Genomic DNA, 22439 nt, shown 5'->3' on the forward strand with positions numbered 1-22439 from the left:
CATCTGGACTCCTTCCTGTTGATATTTACCACTAAATACCTTCTGTAATAATTGTTGGGAAGAACAAAAAAAACACCACAACAGGCTGGTGGAATAAAATTAAACTTTTTAAAGTATACAATTCAGAGTACATTCACGGAATGATTATCACCACTATTTCATTTCAGAACATTTTCATCATCCCAAAAAGAAACCCAGAACCCATAAGCAGTGAGTCCCCAGTCTTCGGTTTCCTCAGGTCCTGGCAACCCCTAGGCTACTCTCTATTTCTGATTTGTCTGTTTTGCAGATTTCTTATCAAGGGATCATACAAGACTGGCTTCTTATCCTTAGCATGTCTTCATTCATTTTATATCACGTATCTGTACGTCACTCACGTTTATTGCCAAATAGTATTGTTATATAGATACACATTTTGTGTATCCATTCATCAGCTGAACATTTCTTCTGGGTATCTACAAAGTTGGGTATATACAATAATACTCCTAATGAGTCACCTGGTAACTGTATGTTTAACATTTTAGGGAACTGCTTAACTTTTAAAAAACTGCCAGAATTTTAGCTGTTACATTTACGTCTATGATCCATTTTGAGTTGACTTCCGTACATTAAAGGTCCGAATTCATTCCTTTGCCTGTAGAAGGCCAGCTGTCTCAGCATTTCATTGACAAGACTATTCTTCTCCAGTTGAATGGTTATCAAAAGACCATACATGTAAAGGCTCAGTTCTGGACTCTCTATTCTGTTGCTCTCTAAATCTATTCTTAGGACAGTACAGCACTGTCTCGATTATAGTACCTTGGAGGTCAGTTCTAAAACTGGGCAAGTGTGAGTCTCCCACTTTGTTCTTCTCCTTCAAGAGTATTTTGGCTATTCTGGGTCCTTTGCCTTTCCATAGGAATTTTAGAATCAGCTTGTGTGCTACTATCACTTAATGAAAATATTTTTTTATTTCTCTTGCTTTTACAGGGCAAGACACCGGTTGAACTCTATGCATTTGCCTACAGCACAGGGATATGCTTGTAAGAGAAACTATTATGAAATGAGTGAGAAAAACACAAACATCCCAAGCCTACCTACCAGATTATTCCTATGTGAACTATACAGAGAAAACAAGTCCCAGGTAAACTGAAAATCTCCAACTTCGCCCCATTTACATTTTCCAGGCAGTCTGACCCTTCCCCATCAGCAATGCTTTAAATCCAGTATTAAAAATGCACTGAGCTTCCACAATACGCTCTGCATTCCCCCAAGCTTACAAGAAATGTGTATAAAGAGCAGAGGTTGCTACTTAAAATTTTAGCACCTTCCTTAGACATGCACAGAAATCGCAGAGCGCTCTAAAATCCAGGTACGCTGTGCAAAATCCTTATAAAAATTTTCACACCTCTTTAAGAGGCCAGCCCTCACTTTGCAATCCAAGAAGTTTATAAGGATTTGTCCTTTGCTCGGGAGGGGGGTGGGGGAGAAATTCACCATCACCTTCCTGCTTAGAGGTATGCCGAGTCTGTGAAGCAAGATGCTCATTCAGTGTTTTTCTAAATTTGCCTGATCACAAAGAAGAATCCCCTAGAAACTGATGCAGAGGGTCCAGGGTAAGGCCTGAGCATCAGGGTGTGTAATGAGAGCCCCGGCTGATTCTCTTCAGGCAAGCATGCGAAGCAGGAGCTTTCAGCTACCAGCCTTATTTACACTTTTCTTGTGGTTTGCTCTCCACACTCAACATCTCCCGCTAGATGTCAGAGAACAGATGGAAGCAGTTAGCAAACCTCTCGTTCTTTCCATGTTTTCTAAAGATAGCACCCCACACCTACCTAATTTTGTCCACATCTAAAATCACATTCAAATGAAAAGGCTTTATAAAGTCATTAAAGTCATTTCCCCATCCACATAGGAACTAAGAAGCAAGGCCTCCTGACACCGCTCAAGGCAAATTCTCTAACGTTGGGGACTGCACAGTTTACTGTCAACTCTTACTCCATTATTAGTATTTGCTGTCAAGCTTTCCTTATGGGGGGCAGGAGGGAGGCATTGAAAGAGCTATTTTTTAAAATTTAACTCTACCTAGAAATAAAAGCAGTAAGCACATGACAGAAAACAAAAGACCAAACAACAACAAATAACCCACACTCCAACAGGATATTTACTCCCATTTTCGTATTTAATAAAATATATTTAAATATTTAACTTCCTTTTAAATGGCCTCTTCTGAATACTGAGTGGGGGACAACTGTCAATTTTACAAACACACATATGCCTCCCTACCTAGCCTTGGGGTTTAGTAAGAGGGATTCCTCAGAGGGGCCAAGCCTTGCCTGCTTCCCTAAACATCTATTTTTTAAGTTTACATTAAGTTTTTTCCTCTCAATACAGAAAAGAATAAGGACGGAATTTACATGGCCCATCTAATAATGGATCAGCGGATGCTTAGGACTGAGGGTGGGGATATTACTCAAGTACAAAGGAAATTCTAGCGGTGATTGGGAACATTCTGTATCTCACTTGGTGGGACAGTGGTTATATATGAGTGTACGCACTCAAAATTCATTAAAATGCACACTTAAATGAGCATATATAAGTTATACCCCCAAGGGGTGCCTGGGTGGCTCATCTGACTTCGGTTCAGGTCATGATCTCACAGTTTGAGTCCAAGCTCTGAGTCGGGCTCTGTGCTGACAGCTCAGAGCCTGGAGCCTGCTTCCAAGTCTGTGTATCCCTCTCTCTGCCCCTCCCCCACTCACGCTCTCTTGCTCGCTCGCTCTCGATCTCAAAAATAAACAACATTAAAAAAAAGAAATTATACCTCAAAAGGATAATTTAAAAAAACCTGTTTATAATCTTAACATTCTCAAAACAGTTCAGAAAGACACAAAGGAAAATTATATGTCCCCACTGCCCCCAGGCCCCCGTCCTCAAAATAATCTCCAGCTTCAGTTTTCTGCGTTTCCTTCTAGGGAATAAAAAATTCACACACAAACCAGCTCTAAGAGGTCTCACTGCTACTCCCTGGATATTTAAAAGCCTGCCTGGGAATGACAGACCCTGGAAGAAATACAATCCACTGTGGCTTCTCGGCTCCCTTGGCTCTCACGGCCCCCAGGCCCCACCAAGGGCGAAAGCAGCTGGAGGCGAAGTCCCTATGGTCAAATACTAGTGAGGCCCCTGAGGTGTTTGCATTTGGCTGGCGGGGGCCCTTGTAAGCAGGACACGCTCCCCTCACCAGGAGGGGTAAAAAACCCCAGGAAGAATGCTGGTGCAATTTTAATTGGGATTGCATTGAATGTGTAGATTGCTTTGGGTAGTAATGACATTTTAACCATATTTATTCTTCCAATCCATGAGCATGGAATGTTTTTCCATTTCTTTGTATCTTCTTCCATTTCCTTCATAAGTCTTCTATAGTTTTCATCATAGGGATCTCATATCTTTGGTTAGTTTTATTCCTAGGTATTTTATGGTTTTTTGTATCATTGTGAATAGGACCAGTTTCTTTATTTCTCTTTCTGTTGCTTCATTGTTGGTGCATAAAAATGCAACTGATTTCTGTACACTGATTTTGTACCCTGCAACTTTGCCATCCCAGACTTTAGAATCTACTACAAAGTTGTCATCATCAAGACAGTATGGTATTGGCACAAAAACAGACATATAGACCAATGGAATAGAATAGAGAACTCAGAATTGGACCCACAAATGTATGGCCAACTAATCTTTGACAAAGCAGGGAAGGGCATCCAGTGGAAAAAAGACAGCCTCTTTAACAGATGGACAGCAACATGCAGAAGAACGAAACTAGATCATTTTCTCACACCATACAAAAAATAAACTCCAAATGCATAAAGGACATGAATGTGAGATAGGAAACCAACAAAACCCTAGAGGAGAAAGCCAGAAACAACCTCCTTGACCTCAACTGCAGCAATTTCTTACTTGACACATCCCCAAAGGCAAGGGAATTAAGAGCAAAAAATGAACTACTGGGACCTCATCAAAATTAAAAGCTTCTGCACAGCAAAGGAAACAGTCCATAAAACTAATAGACAACCGACGGAATAGGAAAAGATAGTTGCAAATGCCATATCAGATAAAGGGCTAGTATCCAAAATCTATAAGGAACTCACCAAACTCCACACCCGAAAAACAAACAATCCAGTGAAGAAATGGGCAGAAGGCATGAACAGACACTTCTCCAGAGAGGACATCCAGATGGCCAACAGATACATGAAACGATGCTCAGCATCCCTCCTCATCAGGGAAATACAAATCAAAACCACACTGAGATACCACCTCACGTCGGTCAGAGTGGCTAAAATGAACAAATCAGGAGACTCTAGATGCTGGCAAGGATGTGGAAAAATGGGCACCCTCCTACACTGTTGGTGGGAATGTAAGCTGGTGCAACCCCTCTGGAAAACGGTATGGAGGTTCCTCAAAAAATGAAAAATAGAACTCCCCTACGACCCAGCAGTAGCATTGCTAGGAATTTACCCAAGGGATCCAGGAGTGCTGATGCATAGGGGCACATGGACCCCAATGTTCACTGCGGCTCTCTCAACAAGAGCCAAAACATGGAAAGAGCCTAAGTGTCCATCAACGGACGAATGGATCAAGAAGATGTGGTTTATCTATACGATGGAATAATACATGGCAATGAGAAAGAATGAAATCTGGCCACAGGTAGCAACATGGATGGACCTTGAGGGTGTTATGCTGAGCGAAATAAGTCAGGCAGAGAAGGATAAATACCCTATGTTTGCATGTATAAGAGGATTAGGAGGAACTTAATCGAGGACCATGGGGGAGAAGAGGGGGGAAAATACTTGGGGAGAGGGAGGGAGGCAAACCATGAGAGACTCTTGAATGCTGAGAACAAACTGAAGGCAGATGGGGGGGGGGGGGGGGGGAGGGGGGAGATGGGCATGGAGGAGGGCACTTGTGGGGATGAGCACTGGGTGTGATATGGAAACCAACTTGACAATAAACTATTAAAAAAAAAAAAAACCTGCAGGAGCTACCCACTAGCCTCAGAGCAGGGTCTTTAACCTCTCTTTGGCCTCCCTCCTGGGCGGTCCCAGCCCAATTCATTAGGCACACCTGTGCATGCCTAATTAGCTCCACAGGCTCACAGGCACAACACCTGCTTGGGCTGGAGGTGTGTGCTAGGCACTAGGTGTCAAGGGTCCTTCTGGAAACCGAACTCCTGTTGATGGGAGCACAAAGCTCAAAGGCATGTTCAAAGAGCAGGATTTGGTCTGTGTTAACTTGACGAGTATGGTGCTCCGTCCCATAGGATGACACCGAGAAGCCATTTATTTTTAATAGACTGAAGCTGTCAGTCCCTGGAGGCTGTCACTCAGTGGGTCTGGAAGAGGGCCGGGAAATGGAATTCTGAAATGGCTCCCAAGGTGACTCTGAGGCACAGCCTGTCGTCAGAACCCGTGGATCAGGCTATCTTCCACTTACAGGCTAGCCAAGTCCAAGTCTATACCCACACCCAGATCTCCTCCCGCCCATTCTCCAGGCAGCAGCCAAACCTTATCCAGCTCATGACTTTCCACTGCTTTGGTGGTGAGGGCCCAGGCCTTTCAAATGGCCTGTTGGAGCCTGACTGCTTCTCCTCAGCCTCATTCACCGTGCTTTCCTAGCTGTTCCCAGCAGGCCTACGGCCCCGCAGGGCCTCAACCTCACCAAGCACCCTTCTCACCCATCTTCTCTGCCTCTCCTGTGCTTCCCCTACAGTGCTTAGCCCCTCCGCTTTCTCCCTTCCACGCAAGCAGCTGCTCCCTCCTCTCCTTGCAAACTATGCAGGAAGGCATGTCCTAGAATAACAGGGAAAACAGGAAGAGAGGGAGTCCCATCCCTGTGCTTCTGGGTGTTTTTGCACACTTCTCTCAATGTACCCTCACAACTTCCTCGGGAAGTAGCGTGGCTCACCCAAGGTTCCACAACCACTAAATGGCAAAGTCAGGATTGTGAGTTCTGTTCCTTCTGGCTCCAAAGCCTGGGGAAGACAGCTGCAGAGCATGGGGGAGGTAAAAAGAAAAGAGGAAAGAAAAAGAAGGCCATAGGAATTTTTAAAAACAAACAAACAAAAAGCCCTGCAAAGCCCAAAAACTCAATTATCTAGATGGTGGCTATCAGGGCCTAGTAAATGAAATCATCTTCAGTCATTTATGCCCATTTATGCTACAAATTGAATAGATCAGGAATAGAAAGGGATCCCTTCCACGCCGGGCTACCCCAGCAGTGTGGACACCAAAGCTGAGTGCAATCAGCCCGAGCTCCAGGCCCACCTTTCCTCGATGGGGAGTGGAGATCCAATGTCCACAGACAGACAGACAGCCGCTCCGAGGAGGCACAGCGCAGCCACAAGGGAACCCGCTGCTCTGACTTCACACCAGTTTCTGGCATGCCTGGCAGTATTTCTGGAGTTTGGAGTTTGCATAAATAAAAATGAACTCCAAACTCCAGGAGATCGCTCTTGGATGTTGAAAAGAGTCTTAATCAAAATCAATGCCAAAGTGGGGAGTTGAGCAATCGTGAAACCCTAGGCACAGCACAGTCCCCTCCGATTCAGACAACAGTGTCCGTGACTACCAAAGGTCCACCTCTCCTTGTCCAGCTGGGGTCACTGAGGGAGGGGCAGACGGACGGAGCTGGAAATGAGCCAGCATCATCCCTTGAACGATCCTGCGGAATGGAGCTGGCCAGTCTTTGTGACCTTTCCCGACACACTCATTGCTCCCAGTGTTGCATGAAGCTCCTCTGTGACTTCCTTTTTAGCAGAGCACAGAAGCTCCCATTTTACCATTTTAAACGAAAGAGAAAGATAAAACCAACATTTACAAGTGTCCCTTAAGTGTCCTGAACCGTGCTTGGTGAATGTGGTGTAACCTATACGTTAATTCCAGGAGTTTATGATATAATTGTCCCCATTTTTTTAAACATAGAAGTGACCATTTTTTAAGTTTTTATTTATTTTTTTTATTTTAAGAGAGAGAGAGAGAGAGCAAGTGGGGGAAGGGCAGAGAGAGAGAGGAGAGAGAATCCCAAGCAGGCTCTCTACACTGTCACCATAGAGCCCAACGTGGGGCCCGAACTCATGAACTGTGAGATCATGACCTGAGCCAAAATCAAGAATCGGATGCTCAACCGACTGAGCCACCCAGATGCCCCATGATTATCCCATTTTACTGGTATAAAATATGAAATTCAGAGATGATTGGTAACCTGACAAAGTCCACATAGTAACAAGCGGCAAGAGCTGCCTCAAACCCTCTTATAAAAGGAGCTAAAGAATGGATGGATTGAAATGAAATCAAGAGGCAAACCCGGGATTCTAATCGCCTCAGGCCGCCTCCCACACGGGACCTCTCTAACAGGACAGCCGCATCAGGTGAGCGAAGCTCTTGGGGCACAAATAACATCCTTGAACTGATAAATGTATGTCTCAAGTCCTCTGGGACCAGAGATGCTAGGACACAGCTGAGCTCTGGCACCAGGTGTCATTCATCCCCTGCATCATGTACCAAGTAAGGCCAACACCGCTCTCTTCTTCCTAGGGCCCCACACAGAGCGCGCGGACCTTGTCAGATCTTGTACCCAGAGCCCTCTTTCTATTCAGGGGCCTCCCACCAGAACGAGGTCCTACCACATCCAAATGGTGTGGAGCATATCCACGACCTTAGAAGCCTCCAGAAGCAAAGAGGAATAAACACTGGGTGACCTGGCACCAGCTGCTGAACTTCTCTGAACATCATGGTGCCTGGCACAGTGTCTGGAAATCGTCTACTGACGGGAACGGTTGAGCGGAAGGGGGTCTGGGAGGATGGAGAGGGCACAGACCGCCTCATCTGCTATGGAGAAACAGCAGACATTTAGACCATTTTTCCTGCCGTTCCCGTTCCCATCAACCGGAAGAGTATAGAACCAGAGGGGGAAGGAGACTCCCTTTCTTGGGCTACATCTCAGGAAATGGGCTTTTCTTGCTTATCTTCTTCATCTCCTTCCTCAGCAGCGAGTCTGTCCGTATCCCAGGAGGCACACTGCTGATAAGCATTTCCGAGCAAAGGGAGCTTGTTAAAAGCTAAAGGCCTGAGGATTTTGGGGCGCACAGCCTGTGCAGAGAGGCCCGAGGCACGGCCAGCGACCCCAGCTCTGTATCAGACTTGTCCCAGACGTTTCCCAGGCCAGGTCTCTCCCAGGGTCCTGCCCTAGTTTGGGCTTTGTTCTGCTTTTCTAAAAGTATTTAAAAGAAAGAATTCAAGAGCCCCCGAGAACAGTGGGGTTGGCAAGTCCAAACCCCTAGGCAGGGCATACACAGTCAGGGTCTTTATTCATCAGTACTTTGAGAGCCAAGAGGACATTCACCCAAAGACAAAAACATGTGAGCTGCCCGGGCCACAAGTGGGATGAGAGCTGGCCGCTCTATTAACGGCCGCACTGGCTGGAGCACTGTCAGACTGCCTCCTTGTTTTTCATTTTCTGACCGAGGTCCAGTCAAATGATCAGCAGCTCCACAGGCTGCTGATTTCTGTCACGTTCAGGATCTCACACGAACCTGCAAACCAGCTTCCCGGACATATCAGGAGCGGCTTGTACATGTTATAACTTTCTTTATTTACAACTCAGCTACCACCGGGAGCCAGGAAAAGACTTTTTTTTTTTAAAGATCCCACATGACAGGGAGCAGAAGGAATAATACTATGCTACGATCTGCATTGAAAGATGTTCTCTCTACCAAAGAAGACAGGCTCTCGAAGAGTACGCTATACCATATTATTTCATTTACAGAAAGTTCAAAATTAGACCAAGGCCTCCCACAGTGTTGAGGGTCAAGAGATGCTTGCCTCTGTTTAGGAAGGATGAAATAATAAGCGGAAGAAGCCTGAAGGGGACTTTGGGGATGCTGGATAACTTTATTTTGATCTGTGTGCTGGGTACATAAATAGTGCTGACTTTGAGATAATCTGAGTTATATCCTTAATGATTTGTGTGAGTTTGATGCATTTTATACATCAATAAAATGATGATCTAAACTACCCAAATCATTGTCTTTACAGACAGGAAGAAGGCGACACTTACTGCTGGCTGCGTGCAGAATCCGGTCCGTGTACACTGGGCCAGACACTTTTAAAAAAGAATAAACCCTCGGGGCGCCTGGGGGGCTCAGTTGGTTAAGCATCCGACTTCAGCTCAGATCATGATCTCACAGTTTGTGAGTCTGAGCCCCGCGTCAGGCTTTGGGCTGACCGCTCGGAGCTGGGGCCTGATTCAGATTTTGTGTCTCCTTCTCTCTCTGCCCCTCACCCACTTGTGCTCTCTCAAAAATAAATAAATGTCAAAAAAAAAAAAAAGTAAAAAAGAATAAACCCATAAGCCTATTTTCTTACCTTCAAATGGTTTTCTCATGGTTTTCAAAATCAATCAGAGGTTTTGTTTTGTTTGTTTTCCAAGCTGACTACCACTGAATGTCAGGGACTAATCAAGCCTTCTCCTGTATTTGGCCAATCTCTGGCTGGGCCAAATTCTGCCTGTGGTCCCACGGGCAGCTTCACTAAGTAATCCTCAGGCCTCCCCGGGCTGATGAGAGTGGAGACACAGAGCCCACAGGCTAAGTGAAGCAACTTTCTCCAGATTACACAGCGAGCTGCTGGTGGGGGACCTTGTGATTCCTGTCCAAGGGCTATCACTTTTCTACTATAGCTCCTTCCGCAGGGGCCAATTAACACACGCTCTCCTTTGGGGGGACAGAAGAAGGAGCCCAGGGAACTCATGGGTTGTTCTTTGTAAGTGAAGCACACAGAAGGGGTTTACCAAGTCCCCGTCCAAGGGGAAATGTGGAGAGCCAGGAAAAGGAGGAGGGAAGCGCTGAGTGTGCAGCAGGGCATTGCAACACAGCCCGGTGTTTTTGTGGAAACGATGTTCTCCTAATCAAAACAGTTGCATAAACGGACTTACTCCACTTAAAAAAAAAAAAAGAAGAAGAAGAAGAAGAAATTTAAAGCCTATAAATAGGAACCACACACCCCCGATTAATTTTAAAGTTCTTTCTCCACTGTCTTTTTTAGATAGTAGCTAAAAATAAAGGCTTGAAACTTGAAATAATGTAAGCAACTAATCACAGACAAGCGCTGGGCTTTTCCCATATATGGCTGGGTTATTCTTCAGCCTTTGAAAAGAACAAATGAAGAGATGGCCAACAACCAAAATAATCCTCCAGACGTTTGAAAACGAGGAGAAAGAACTAGAAGAGTTGGTGAACGACAAACAATTGTGAGGCTCAATGGGGGTAAATGACACTGAGAGGGATTAGTTGCCATAGTACTTTAAAAACACGGGCACATGCATTTTGACGCTGGACCCCTTCAATAAAGGAGCTGTTTTGCCCTCTGGCCTCATCACTGAGAAAACTACAACCTCCGTGATTTAACATAAAGGACTTAAAGAAGGAAAGAAGTGCAGGGGCATGACTGAAAATTTAATTAAGGACCTTCTCATAATGAAATCTGTAAAGGAGACGAAGGCACATCTCAAGGTCAGAAGAAAGGAACTAGAGACGTGTGAAGAGGGGAAGTGGGCGGGGATCTGAAGGAGATTCAAGAGCATCAAGAGTAGAGGTCAGCTCTGGAGGGAAGCTTCTTTATTAAGATGGAAGGTTATTACATTCGGGTCCCGCCCAAAATGTTTCTCTAGAAAGATTAACACATTCCTGTCAAGGAAATGCCGCCTTGTGCGAGGCAGACTGGAAATGCCACACTTGCACTGTTTGAGGGCTTACACAGCCCCATCACAGACAAAATCCTGGACATGAGGTGAGGCACTTGCTTCTACTGATATGGAAACTGAAGCTCGGGGAGGTCACTGACCTAAGACAAGGTGTCTGATGGGCGACTTAGGCTGGAGTAGCGACCTGAAGGCAACACTCCCGTCGGGCAGGCCGAGGAAGAACCCTCACAAAGAACCCCGGTAGAAGTGCAAGTTTAGGTTTGGGGTTTGGCTCACCCGCTACCTGTCTCTGTGACTGTGGGCAAATTACGTCCTCTCTTCTGATTCAAATCCTCAACCGGAAAATGACAGGCTTGTCCTGGAGGACAGGAGGCAGGGGTGGGGAGGCAGGCTGAGGCGGGCGTGGGCTGCTCTCGCCCTCAGCCATGCGCCTGTCCTCACGACCATGAGACCGTGTGAGACCCCTGATGGCTGTGGGTGCCGTCACCCCTTCTCGGGGGACCCAATGAAATACACACATGGCACCTAGAGAAACGACTTCCAAACAGTGAGATTGGAAAACGCCTTCATTCCTCCAAAAACACGGTCACAGAAACTGCTGAAGAGGCAACATGAATTTGAGTTTCCATTCCACTACTTTCTGTCTCTTTCCTTCTCCATACGATGCATCTCCTTTCATGATGCTTCAGATTCTTTTCCTGAACAGAAACCCTATTTTTTGACACTTCCCATGCACACCCACAAGGCTTTTCATGTAGCTAGGGAGTCAATAACAGTGAGAAACCACAGCCACCAAAGTAGCAAGCACCCTTCACTGAGGCCTGTGACAGACCAGGCGCCACTGCTGAGCCCTCGGCACGGGTCACCTCTGGTCTCTGCAACGACCACATGAGGTCAGCATGACTGTCTCCATTTCATACACGGGAAAACTGGGGCCCAGACAACGTTGGGGATTTGGCCAAGGAAGGCCGTCTTAGTAACTACAGGGTTGGGATCCAAACTGCCATCGGGCCACTTCCAAAGTCGGTCCTTGCTCCTCATTATGATCACAACCTTTGGTCAACATGCTAAATGCACCAACGACTCTGGGTGATGCTGCTTGTTGGTGAATTCTCATCGCCATCCCGCAGGATGGGATACCTCGTGGGTGGTCTTAAAGAGCACCCACTGAAACTCCACAGCCGCTGGAGGAGCAGGAGGGAGGAAAAGCGGTGGGCCGAGCTGGTGGCACGACAAAGTGACCCAAAGGCATTCCCTCTGTGGCCAGGGCCTGAATTATGACTTCATTTCCAAATCACTCACCTGGTGGGGCACAAGGCCGAGGGAGGTTGGCGGCTCATTCATGCGGTCATCACTGCTGCTGGCAATGGCATAGCCCCTGAGAAAAGACAACAGTTAGAGCTGCCTGTTTAGTGAAAGTTTATGTTTCATACCTGTGACGACGATCTGGCCATGGAGAAGAGAGGAGGTGGGTGTAAGATTTATAAGGATAACCCAAAATGCCCTTTCCTAGGCAGCACAAGCCAACAAAAACCTAATTTCTGTTAGAGGGAAGGAGGAAGAGGGGAGAGGGAAATAAAAAAGCCTGAAGTTTGGAGTCAGAAAGGCAGAGCTTGTGACCACAGACAAGCTGCTTAACCTCTCTGTGCTCTGGGCCCATAACTACACTAACTATAAAATAGGAACGAGACCGTTATGAGGACTAAATTAGGAATAAGTTGGATAAACTGCCCAGTGCAATGCCTGGCATATGATAAGCCGATTAAGATTAAGTCCCTTACTCTGAGATAGTCTTATAAAAAACCACGGCACCTTTTGGTACCGGAATTCTGAAATGGAAAACTTGCCCACCTTACCTTCTTGAGGTGATGTGAATGCTGCTGTGGAGGAAGGAGACAGAACAGTGAGGGACTAAATGGGCGGGAGAACCAATGCACTCCTTCCAGAAGGACAGTGAGATGTTTCCATACGATACAGAAGACACGGGACATAGGACCCTGTTCTGGCCTACAACCAGGGTGAACACCACACAGAGGGGTCTGCGTCAGGGAATCGTGGAATCATCTCTCCAAGATCTCTTTTTTTTTTTAATGTTCACTTATTTTTGAGAGAGACAGAGCGTGAGCAGGGAGGGGCAGACAGAGAGACACAGAATCTGAGGGAGGGTCCCGACTCCGAACTGTCAGCACAGAGCCCGACGCGGGGCTCGAACCCACTGACTGCGAGATCATGACCTGAGCCGAAGTCGGACGCTCAACCGACTGAGCTACCCAGGCGCCCTGTCTTTTCAAGATTTTGTCCCAGATATGCCCTGTCAGGAGGCCACACGACACTTAGAAGGCAGGGGTAGCCCAAGGGCATGACAGAGAAGGGTGGAAGTAAAAAAAAAAAAAAAAAGTTGCTTATTTTCATTTAACTCTGTTGTACTCAGACTAGCTACCTAAGCCACCAACACTGTACAGAGGTCACCTTTACGATTGGTAAGTAAAAAACAAAAAAATCGAGTCATAGAAAAAAAAAACCTCAAGTCATAAAATAAATAGAATATTCAAGTTAATTTCTGAGAATTGGAAAAACAAATCTTTTGAAAATTCAATTCTCTCCTGCCTACAATGTAGCAGGGTGATTAAAAACAGAGTTTGGAGCCAAACTGGTTGAGTGAAAGGCCAGTTTTACCACTTACCAGCTATGTGAGTGCCACCAACTTAACCTCCCTGTGCCTCAATTTTCCCATCAAAAATGAGACAGGTAATAGTGCTTTCCTAATAGGTTTGCTATAAGGATTAAGTCAGTTCCTTCTGCAAAGCGACTGGAATGGCACCTAGAACGAGGCAAGCACTATATGAGTATCTGACAAACATAAATGACAGTGTATTTGTCAGAGAGGCAGGTGTGAACATCTTTCTGACTTCAGCGAGCCTTCACTCGCTGACCCTCAGCAGCAGGGCCTTAGACAGTTACTGAGAGAATGTTCTACTGTTTAATCATTTATTTTCTTTTTGCTTTGTTTCCTTTCCTTTTCTTCCCCCCCAACCCTTTCTCGTCTTTTCTTTCCTTTCTTCCCTTCTTAAAATTACTGACTTGAGGCACCTGGGTGGCTCAGTTGGTTAAGGGTCTGACTTCGGCTCAGGTCATGATCTCATGGTTCCTGAGTTCAAGGCCCATGTCAGGCTCTCTGCTGACAGCTCAGAGCCATCTGGAGCCTGTTTCAGATTCTGTGTCTCCCTCTCTCTCTGCCCCTCCCCCATTCTCTCTTTCTCTCTCTCTCTCTCAAAAATAAATAAACCTTAAAAAAACTACTGATCCCATTTTTTAAATTAATTTAATGTTGTCTGACTTCTATTTATTACAAGATGAATCTTCTGTTTGTAGGCCATAAAGCAAGGTCTTCTTGCTTGGGGCAGATCATAACTGGGCAAGTTTTATATCTTTAATATAACATATACACAGTATAGTAAACAAACTACTAAAAAGCCAAGGTCAAGTTGAAACAAAACACACCAGCCTGCTCATTTCTCTATGCTCACATGCAAGCTTAGTACACTATAAGTGCTTAATAAATTTAAAAATGACATTTAAAAAAAATTGGTATGGCATTGGTAGACCAGTTTATCACAACCAACCCTCCACTGAAAACAAACCGAAAACTAGACACGGCAAGGAAGCATGGTAGCTACCAGGGCGGGAAGGACAGCAGAGCCGAGATGTGTGAGATGAGAGAGGCCCACAGAGGTCAACAAGGCATTTGCAAGGGGAGCTTCCTGTCATGAAGTGATTGCCAACCTTCAAAAGAAGTGGCTATAGGATCAGAGGCTGAAGTTATACCAACAGACAAATGCACCAGAAGGCAACACTAGCGCTTGAGGTCTGACGATAAGGAGGAATTATGGAAAACATGCCAGGCTTTGGGCTGGGACCAAGGTGGGCTACATCCTAGGGATCAGAATGAATCAGAAATGGAGGAGACCTAATTCTAGTTCTAGCACTACTAATCCACTTTGCCCAGCAGTTTGCCAGAAGGAAATGTAAATCACATCATCTCTGTAATTTTTCATATAAAATATCCAGTAGTCATTCAAAAATAACCAAGCAGAATAATAATAATAATAATAATCACCACCACCACCACCACCACCACCAGCAGCAGCAAGCAGATTCGAAAAACTGAGGTAAATTAAAAGCTAATTGGATATAAGGTAATATGAAGGAATTACTTTCGTCTTTATATGTAAAATAGTAGGGATACATACTAAAAACATACATTTTAATGAATGAAATGCTATGTCTTGGATTTGCTTTAAAACAAGCCAGTGGGAAGAGAGAGCATGTGGAGAGGTGTGTAAGTAAATGATGCCTGGACATACATTGGAAACTGTTGAGGCTGGGTGGTATATACAATGGGGTTTATTATTTTCTATATGTTTTTTCTTTCATGGATGTTTGAATTCACCATAATACAAAAGTTTTGTTTAAAAAAAAATAAAAGAAAAAATATCAGGTACTGGAGGAGATGATACATAACCAAAAGCCAAAAACAGACAACCCCAAAGCCAATAGACAAGAGGCACAGACTTACAGGAGACCCAGATAGTGGAGGCCTCTGATTAAGGACTTAAAAAGAAAAACATAATTAAATGTTTTCAAGTAATGAAAAGATCAAAGTCACAATTTTAGCAGAGATCAGGAAATATAAAATAAGATCAAATGGGAATTTTAAAACTGAAACATAAAATAATTAAATAAAAAACTCAGTGGATGGCCTGACATACATTAGATACAGAAGAAATAAGAATTAGCAAACTGGGAAGATGAGCCAAAAGCAAATGGGCAGACTAAAGCCAGGAAAGACAAAGTCCTGGAAAATACAGAAAAGGGCATAGGTTGATTTGGACATGTAACCAAAGGCTCAAAAGGAAAGAAAACAGAAAGGGGACAGAAGCCGAATCTTACAGAGACAATGGCTGAGAATTTTGCATGACAAATGAAAAGCATCGAGCCATGCATCCAAGAAGCACTAGAGAACACAACTGGAATAAATACATCCAACTTCTGAAGACCAAAGGCAATGAGAAAACCTTAAAAGCAACTAAGGGCAGGGATAGAGGGAGAGAACAAACTGTATCAAAAGAGAAGCAGGGAGATAAACACCCAACTTCTCAACAATAAAAGCAGCCAGAGACACTAGGATTATACTCTCAATCCGCTAAAGGAAAAGTATCACCAATCTAGAATTCTATACCCAGCAAAAATGTCTTCCAAGTATGAAGATAAAGACATTTTTGGACTGATGAAAATTGAAGTATCTTGTTATTAGCATTCCTAAAGGAAACAATAAAGGGCATTCTTCTGGCAATAGAATAAATACCCTTGGCTGGAAACTCAAAGATACAGAAGGGGATGAAAAGTAATAAAAAAGGAAAACGTTAGTCAAACATGATGAATACCAACTATATAACAATCTCTCCTGGGGTTTAAAATCTATGCATAATATTAAAAAATGAATGTGCAGACACTGCTATTTGCCTTCCCAACACCCCTTTCTCCATGTCTATGTTATCACAGCTTTTTTTCTGGAGAAGTAATATGCCCAAACAAAACAACTTTATTTGTCAGTCTTGCCTGCAGTGAAGGGTGGCTGTGTGATACAGGGGTTAGAATTAATAGGCGAATCTTCCAGGAAAGCTCGTTATTTATTTTTTTTATTTTTTTATTTTTTATTTTTTTCCTTAAATAGTTTATTGTCAAGTTGGTTTCCATATAACACCCAGTGCTCATCCCCACAAGTGCCCTCCTCCATGCCTATCACTCCCCTCCCCCCTCACCCCATCTACCCTTAGTTTGTTCTCGGCATTCAAGAGTCTCTCATGGTTTGCCTCCCTCCCTCTCCCAAACTATTTTCCCCCCTCTTCTCCCCCATGGTCCTCGATTAAGTTCCTCCTAATCCTCTTATACATGCAAACATAGGGTATTTGTCCTTCTCTGCCTGACTTATTTCGCTCAGCATAACACCCTCAAGGTCCATCCATGTTGCTACAAATGGCCAGATTTCATTCTTTCTCATTGCCATGTAGTATTCCATCGTATAGATAAACCACATCTTCTTGATCCATTCGTCCGTTGATGGACACTTAGGCTCTTTCCATGTTTTGGCTCTTGTTGAGAGAGCCGCAGTGAACATTGGGGTCCATGTGCCCCTATGCATCAGCACTCCTGGATCCCTTGGGTAAATTCCTAGCAATGCTACTGCTGGGTCGTAGGGGAGTTCTATTTTTCATTTTTTGAGGAACCTCCATACCGTTTTCCAGAGGGGTTGCACCAGCTTACATTCCCACCAACAGTGTAGGAGGGTGCCCATTTTTCCACATCCTTGCCAGCATCTAGAGTCTCCTGATTTGTTCATTTTAGCCACTCTGACCGACGTGAGGTGGTATCTCAGTGTGGTTTTGATTTGTATTTCCCTGATGAGGAGGGATGCTGAGCATCGTTTCATGTATCTGTTGGCCATCTGGATGTCCTCTCTGGAGAAGTGTCTGTTCATGCCTTCTGCCCATTTCTTCACTGGATTGTTTGTTTTTCGGGTGTGGAGTTTGGTGAGTTCCTTATAGATTTTGGATACTAGCCCTTTATCTGATATGGCATTTGCAACTATCTTTTCCTATTCCGTCGGTTGTCTATTAGTTTTATGGACTGTTTCCTTTGCTGTGCAGAAGCTTTTAATTTTGATGAGGTCCCAGTAGTTCATTTTTTGCTCTTAATTCCCTTGCCTTTGGGGATGTGTCAAGTAAGAAATTGCTGCAGTTGAGGTCAAGGAGGTTGTTTCTGGCTTTCTCCTCTAGGGTTTTGTTGGTTTCCTATCTCACATTCATGTCCTTAATGCATTTGGAGTTTATTTTTTGTATGGTGTGAGAAAATGATCTAGTTTCGTTCTTCTGCATGTTGCTGTCCATCTGTTAAAGAGGCTGTCTTTTTTCCACTGGATGCCCTTCCCTGCTTTGTCAAAGATTAGTTGGCCATACATTTGTGGGTCCAGTTCTGAGTTCTCTATTCTATTACATTGGTCTATGTGTCTGTTTTTGTGCCAGTACCATACTGTCTTGATGAAGACAGCTTTGTAGTAGAGGCTAAAGACTGAGATGGTGATGCCTCCAATTTTGGTTTTATTCTTCAATATTACTTTGGCTATTCAGGGTCTTTTGTGGTTCCATACAAATTTTAGGATAGCTTGTTCTAGTTTTTAGAAGAATGCTGGTGCCATTTCAATTGGGATTGCATTGAAGGTGTAGACTGCTTTGGGTTGTAATGACATCTTAACAATATTTATTCTTCCAACACAATGCAGGAAAGTTCTTTAAAAAGGGGGACCCCTCAGCTGAGTTAACACGCGTTCCTCACTTTAACACAGAAGCAACACTGGACGTGAAGCAGTCATCTGGAGGCCACAGGGGACAAGCATAAGGAAGAGAGCTAAGGGCGGCTGAGTGAATGATAAGAAGGAACTTGAGTCCATGACATAACAAAAGCCACTGTAGCAGCCACAGACTGTCTGCCTCTAGACTTCTTGCTGCATAAGCAAAATCAAGTCCCATTTGGCCACGTCACATACAGCCCAATGCAATTTCTATCACATGGGACTCATGCATTGCCTCACAAAACATTCAGGGCTAAGAAGATTAAAATCTACTAACAGAAAGAAGCGTGATGGCCCCGAAGGCCCTCACCAAAACATTTATTCTTCCTTATCATCAGTTACCAAATAACTCCAGGAGAGTTGGATTCCAGAAGGATGCAGAGATGTAGCCCCAAAGATCATGTGACAAGCTCCTCCCCACCCCCCCACCCCACCCCCCCACCGGCCACAGAATCAGACCAGGTTTTTCAGCCTTGTGTTTGTGAGGACAGAAAGAGCAACAATTCTCAGAAGAGCCACGCTGAGAAAATGCCAAGGGAGACATGAAGGCTTTCTTTGTTGAAATAACTGTCTCTAAACAGTAAACTCACCCTTCTGGATGCTGTAACACAGAGACCATCAACTCCACTGCCAGGGCTCCTGCAATCATGGCCAGTCCTGGGCGACTCACAGTGCACTGCTGGTCCAGGGTCCGGTCTCGGGTCGACTACAGGAAAAGAATCATTGGTATGTGCTCAGAGTTCTAGTCCACTCAGCTCTTGCTGTTTCAAGCAAGAAACTCCTCCAAGATAAAGCTATGCAACATAACCAGACACTCACTCACTGCGAGCACAGAACATCCAGCCTCCAATAACATCATCTCTTGTAAGTACCAAGAAAAACAAAGTACACAACTTCAGTAACTACATGAGGTAATATGCTAAAAAGGAGTAATGGTTATGAATAATTAAAGATGAGAGATCTAACTGCCTCATATATGGAGTTGCACCATGTGCTCTTTCAACGGATTCAAAGTCAGTCCTACTGTGCTTGATAGCTGAGGAACAGACGCGAAGAGGAATAATCATTTGAACAGTACAAGTGACTCTGCCCTGACACTCGACCTGAGCCAATGCCCCAGAGCGCCTGTGAACTGGGACAACAATGTGCCTTTCTTGCAGCCCTCAGTTCCCGTGGGTCTCTCTCAGTGTGGGCATCGTGTCCCTCTGACTCTGATCCCTGGGATGAAATACAAGTGTTTTTGCTACAACGTGCCTCCAAACACAAGCTTTCATTAGTGCAACCAAAGAAATTCTTTAGGCAAATTAAGAGGTTGTTAGGGATAGTTTTGACTCTGAAATTTTCACCTCACGAACAGATATGACTTTACTCCCATGGACCCATAAATCCTGAAGATCATAAAGTCAGCCTTCTTCACATGAAAAATATCCATTTTTTTTTCTTTACACTGGGAGGCCACAAAAACCAGTCATCCAAAAGTGGTAGGAGTTATTCAGGACCAAATTTTAAAAGAAGGGGCAGATGAGGAGGGGGAGGAATACCTATGCTCTGTTTCACTGGAAACGATTGTTCTGAATCAGGAGACTACAGATGCTGGTGAGGATGGGGAGAATCGGGAACCCTCCTACACTGTTGGTGGGAATGTAAACTGGTGCAGCCCCGCTGGAAAACAGCGTGGAGGTTCCTCAAAAAATTAACAATAGGGGCACCTGGGTGGCTCAGTCGGTTAGGCGTCCAACTTTGGCTCAGGTCATGGTCTCACATTTCGTGGGATTGGGCCCTGCATTGGGCTCTGTGCTGACAGCTAGCTTGGAGCCTGGAACCTGCTTCAGATTCTGTGTCTCCCTCTCTCTCTGACCCTCCCCTGCTCGCACTGTCTCTCTCCCTCTCTCAGAAATAAATAAAACATTAAAAAAAATTTTTTTTTAATTAACGATAGAACTCCCCTATGACTCAGCAGTAGCATTGCTAGGAATTTACCCAAGGGATCCAGGAGTGCTGATGCATAGGGGTACATGGACCCCAATGTTCACAGCAGCACTTTCAACAATAGCCAAATCATGGAAAGAGCCTAAGTGTCCATCAACGGACGAATGGATCAAGAAGATGTGGTTTATCTATACGATGGAATACTACATGGCAATGAGAAAGAATGAAATCTGGCCATGTGTAGCAACATGGATGGACCTTGAGGGTGTTATGCTGAGCGAAATAAGTCAGGCAGAGAAGGACAAATACCATATGTTTGCACATATAGGTGGTTTAGGAGGAACTTAACAGAGGACCATGGGGGAGGAGAAGGGGAAAAATAGTTTGGGAGAGGGAGGGAGGCAAACCATGAGAGACTCTTGAACGCTGAGAACAAACTGAGGGCTGATGGGGGGGCGGGGTAGGGGAAGGGGGGGTGATGGGCATGGAGGAGGGCACTTGTGGGGATGAGCACTGGGTGTTATATGGAAACCAACTTGACAATAAACTATTTAAGAAAAAGAAAAAAAGAAACGATTGTTCTGATAGGAGATCATTCCCACAGACTGTGCCTTGTGTGGGGCCCTAACACCGCAGAATCTTACCTTTGAACCGTGTGCTGCTTACTGTTCAGAGCACTTTCACTTTTGGCTCACCTCACACTATGAGTGGTCAGGGAAAAGTACTCTTCCCTCTCCTACTGGGGTTGGCAGATAAAATACAAGATGCCCGAATAAACTGGAACTTCAGATAGACAACAAATAATTTTTTAGTATGAGCATGGGACAAATTTATATTAAAATATTTTTTACCTGAAATTCCAAGTTAACTGGGAACCCTGTATATTTTCACTTGCTAAATCCGACAACCTTCTAAGGGGCCCAGCTCCATTCTGCAGAAGCACAGAAAGCGTCAGAGCCTTATTTGGAATCACCCCGCGAGGCAGCGTCCAAGCCTGGGTTGGAAAGCCTGGGTCTTCGGACCCCTCGCTTAATGCTCTCTTCAAAGGAGACGGTGCTGAGAGCTGCCAGGGACCAGTCTGTCCTACAGTTTCCCGGCTGAGCTTTCTACCAAAATGGTTGGTCACTGCGTTTATGTTGGTGAACAAGGAAGAGCTGGGCACAGCTGATGACGCCAATCAAGGCTCAGAGTGGGATGATGTCACCCCCATTGGAGAATTCTTCCCTTTGTTAAAAGACATTTAACTATTTATGACTATTCAAATAGTCATCAAAGAGAGTTGGGCCTCTTTGCCCCAGTGGATGAGACAGTTGTAGGCAATATTTGGAAGCACAGAGAAATCCACTTACATCTCCTGGGGCCACCACGTCATTGCAGAAATAGCAGCCAAGTTTGTAGCCAGGGATGTTGGCAAAGAGCGAGGAGCCCAGGAGGTCGGCAGGTGCCACATGGTGCCCAGGACACAAGTCCCCGGCTCCCTGCTGCTTCGGTTTCTTCAAGCCGTGCCTCATGACAACAAATGTGTCAAATCCCAAGGCAGCATTGATGACCAGCTGTGGGTTTCAAAAGGCTGGAGTTAAGAGACACTTCTACTTTAAACCATGGCTAATTTCATATTTGGTCAACTTTTAAAATGCATTTTATAAGTAGTTGCATCTGAGTATAATTAGAGTCTAGAAGCCAGTGTTAGTAAAAGCTATGCAACACTGAGGGTTTATTAAGTGCAAAACACTTGACCAGTAATTAACAATAATTATCTCATTTGGTTTCATTTAAAACTCCCAGCACACATTTCCTATTTGCAGCTGAGGAGGCTAAAAGAGCAGTTACTTCTTTAACATGCCCTCCGTCACTTAGCTGGTAAGAGGTAAATGTATAAATCCAAGTCTAGAGAGCTCTCAACCTCTTTCTTTCCGCCATTATGCGATTGACACACCTACATAGATTTTTTTTTTTTATAATAGCTTCATGGAGATATAATTCGCACACTACACAATTCAACCTTCACACAGATTTTTATGGACAACTGTTTTCTCATTTACACTAGAAGAACTTCTCTTACTTGTAACTTATTCTCCCAAATTCCTGGTTATAAAGAAAGCTGGAAAAGAAAGGAAACAACAATAGGGGGAAAAAACCCACAAAAATAATTCACCATCTCATGGCTCAAACACTTATTACAAATAATTTGGGGCATTTCTTCTTGTTGTTTTCTCCCTTTCTCTCTTTCCTTCCTACCCCTTCTCCCTTCTTGCCTCCCCTCCCCACCTCCTCGTCTCCTCGCCGAAACAGATTCAAATGTTTATGTGTTTACAGATATAAACAATTTATCTTAAATGTATACAATATCGTACCTTGCTTATTTAACATAATG

General features: G+C 44.5%; 1 protein-coding gene across 5 annotated transcripts in view; it reads right to left on the minus strand.

Moving 5' to 3' along the window:
- Positions 1 to 22439, minus strand: part of ATG7 (autophagy related 7) — a 241284-nt gene that overhangs the window by 159226 nt on the left and 59619 nt on the right. For 4 of the 5 annotated variants that reach the window (XM_039231270.1, XM_039231272.1, XM_039231269.1 and 1 more), the window contains 3 exons: positions 21415 to 21618; positions 18727 to 18842; positions 12031 to 12106 (listed from right to left, as the gene is read on the minus strand). In XM_039231270.1, coding sequence (XP_039087201.1) covers positions 12031 to 12106; positions 18727 to 18842; positions 21415 to 21618 — 396 coding nt within the window. The remainder of the gene's footprint in view (positions 1 to 12030; positions 12107 to 18726; positions 18843 to 21414; positions 21619 to 22439) is intronic. The other variant, XM_039231273.1, reaches the window with a different exon arrangement.

The sequence above is a fragment of the Hyaena hyaena genome, unplaced genomic scaffold (genome assembly GCF_003009895.1).
Source record: "Hyaena hyaena isolate Hyena2069 unplaced genomic scaffold, ASM300989v1 scaffold_56, whole genome shotgun sequence".
In the NCBI taxonomy this organism is placed as follows: domain Eukaryota; kingdom Metazoa; phylum Chordata; class Mammalia; order Carnivora; family Hyaenidae; genus Hyaena; species Hyaena hyaena.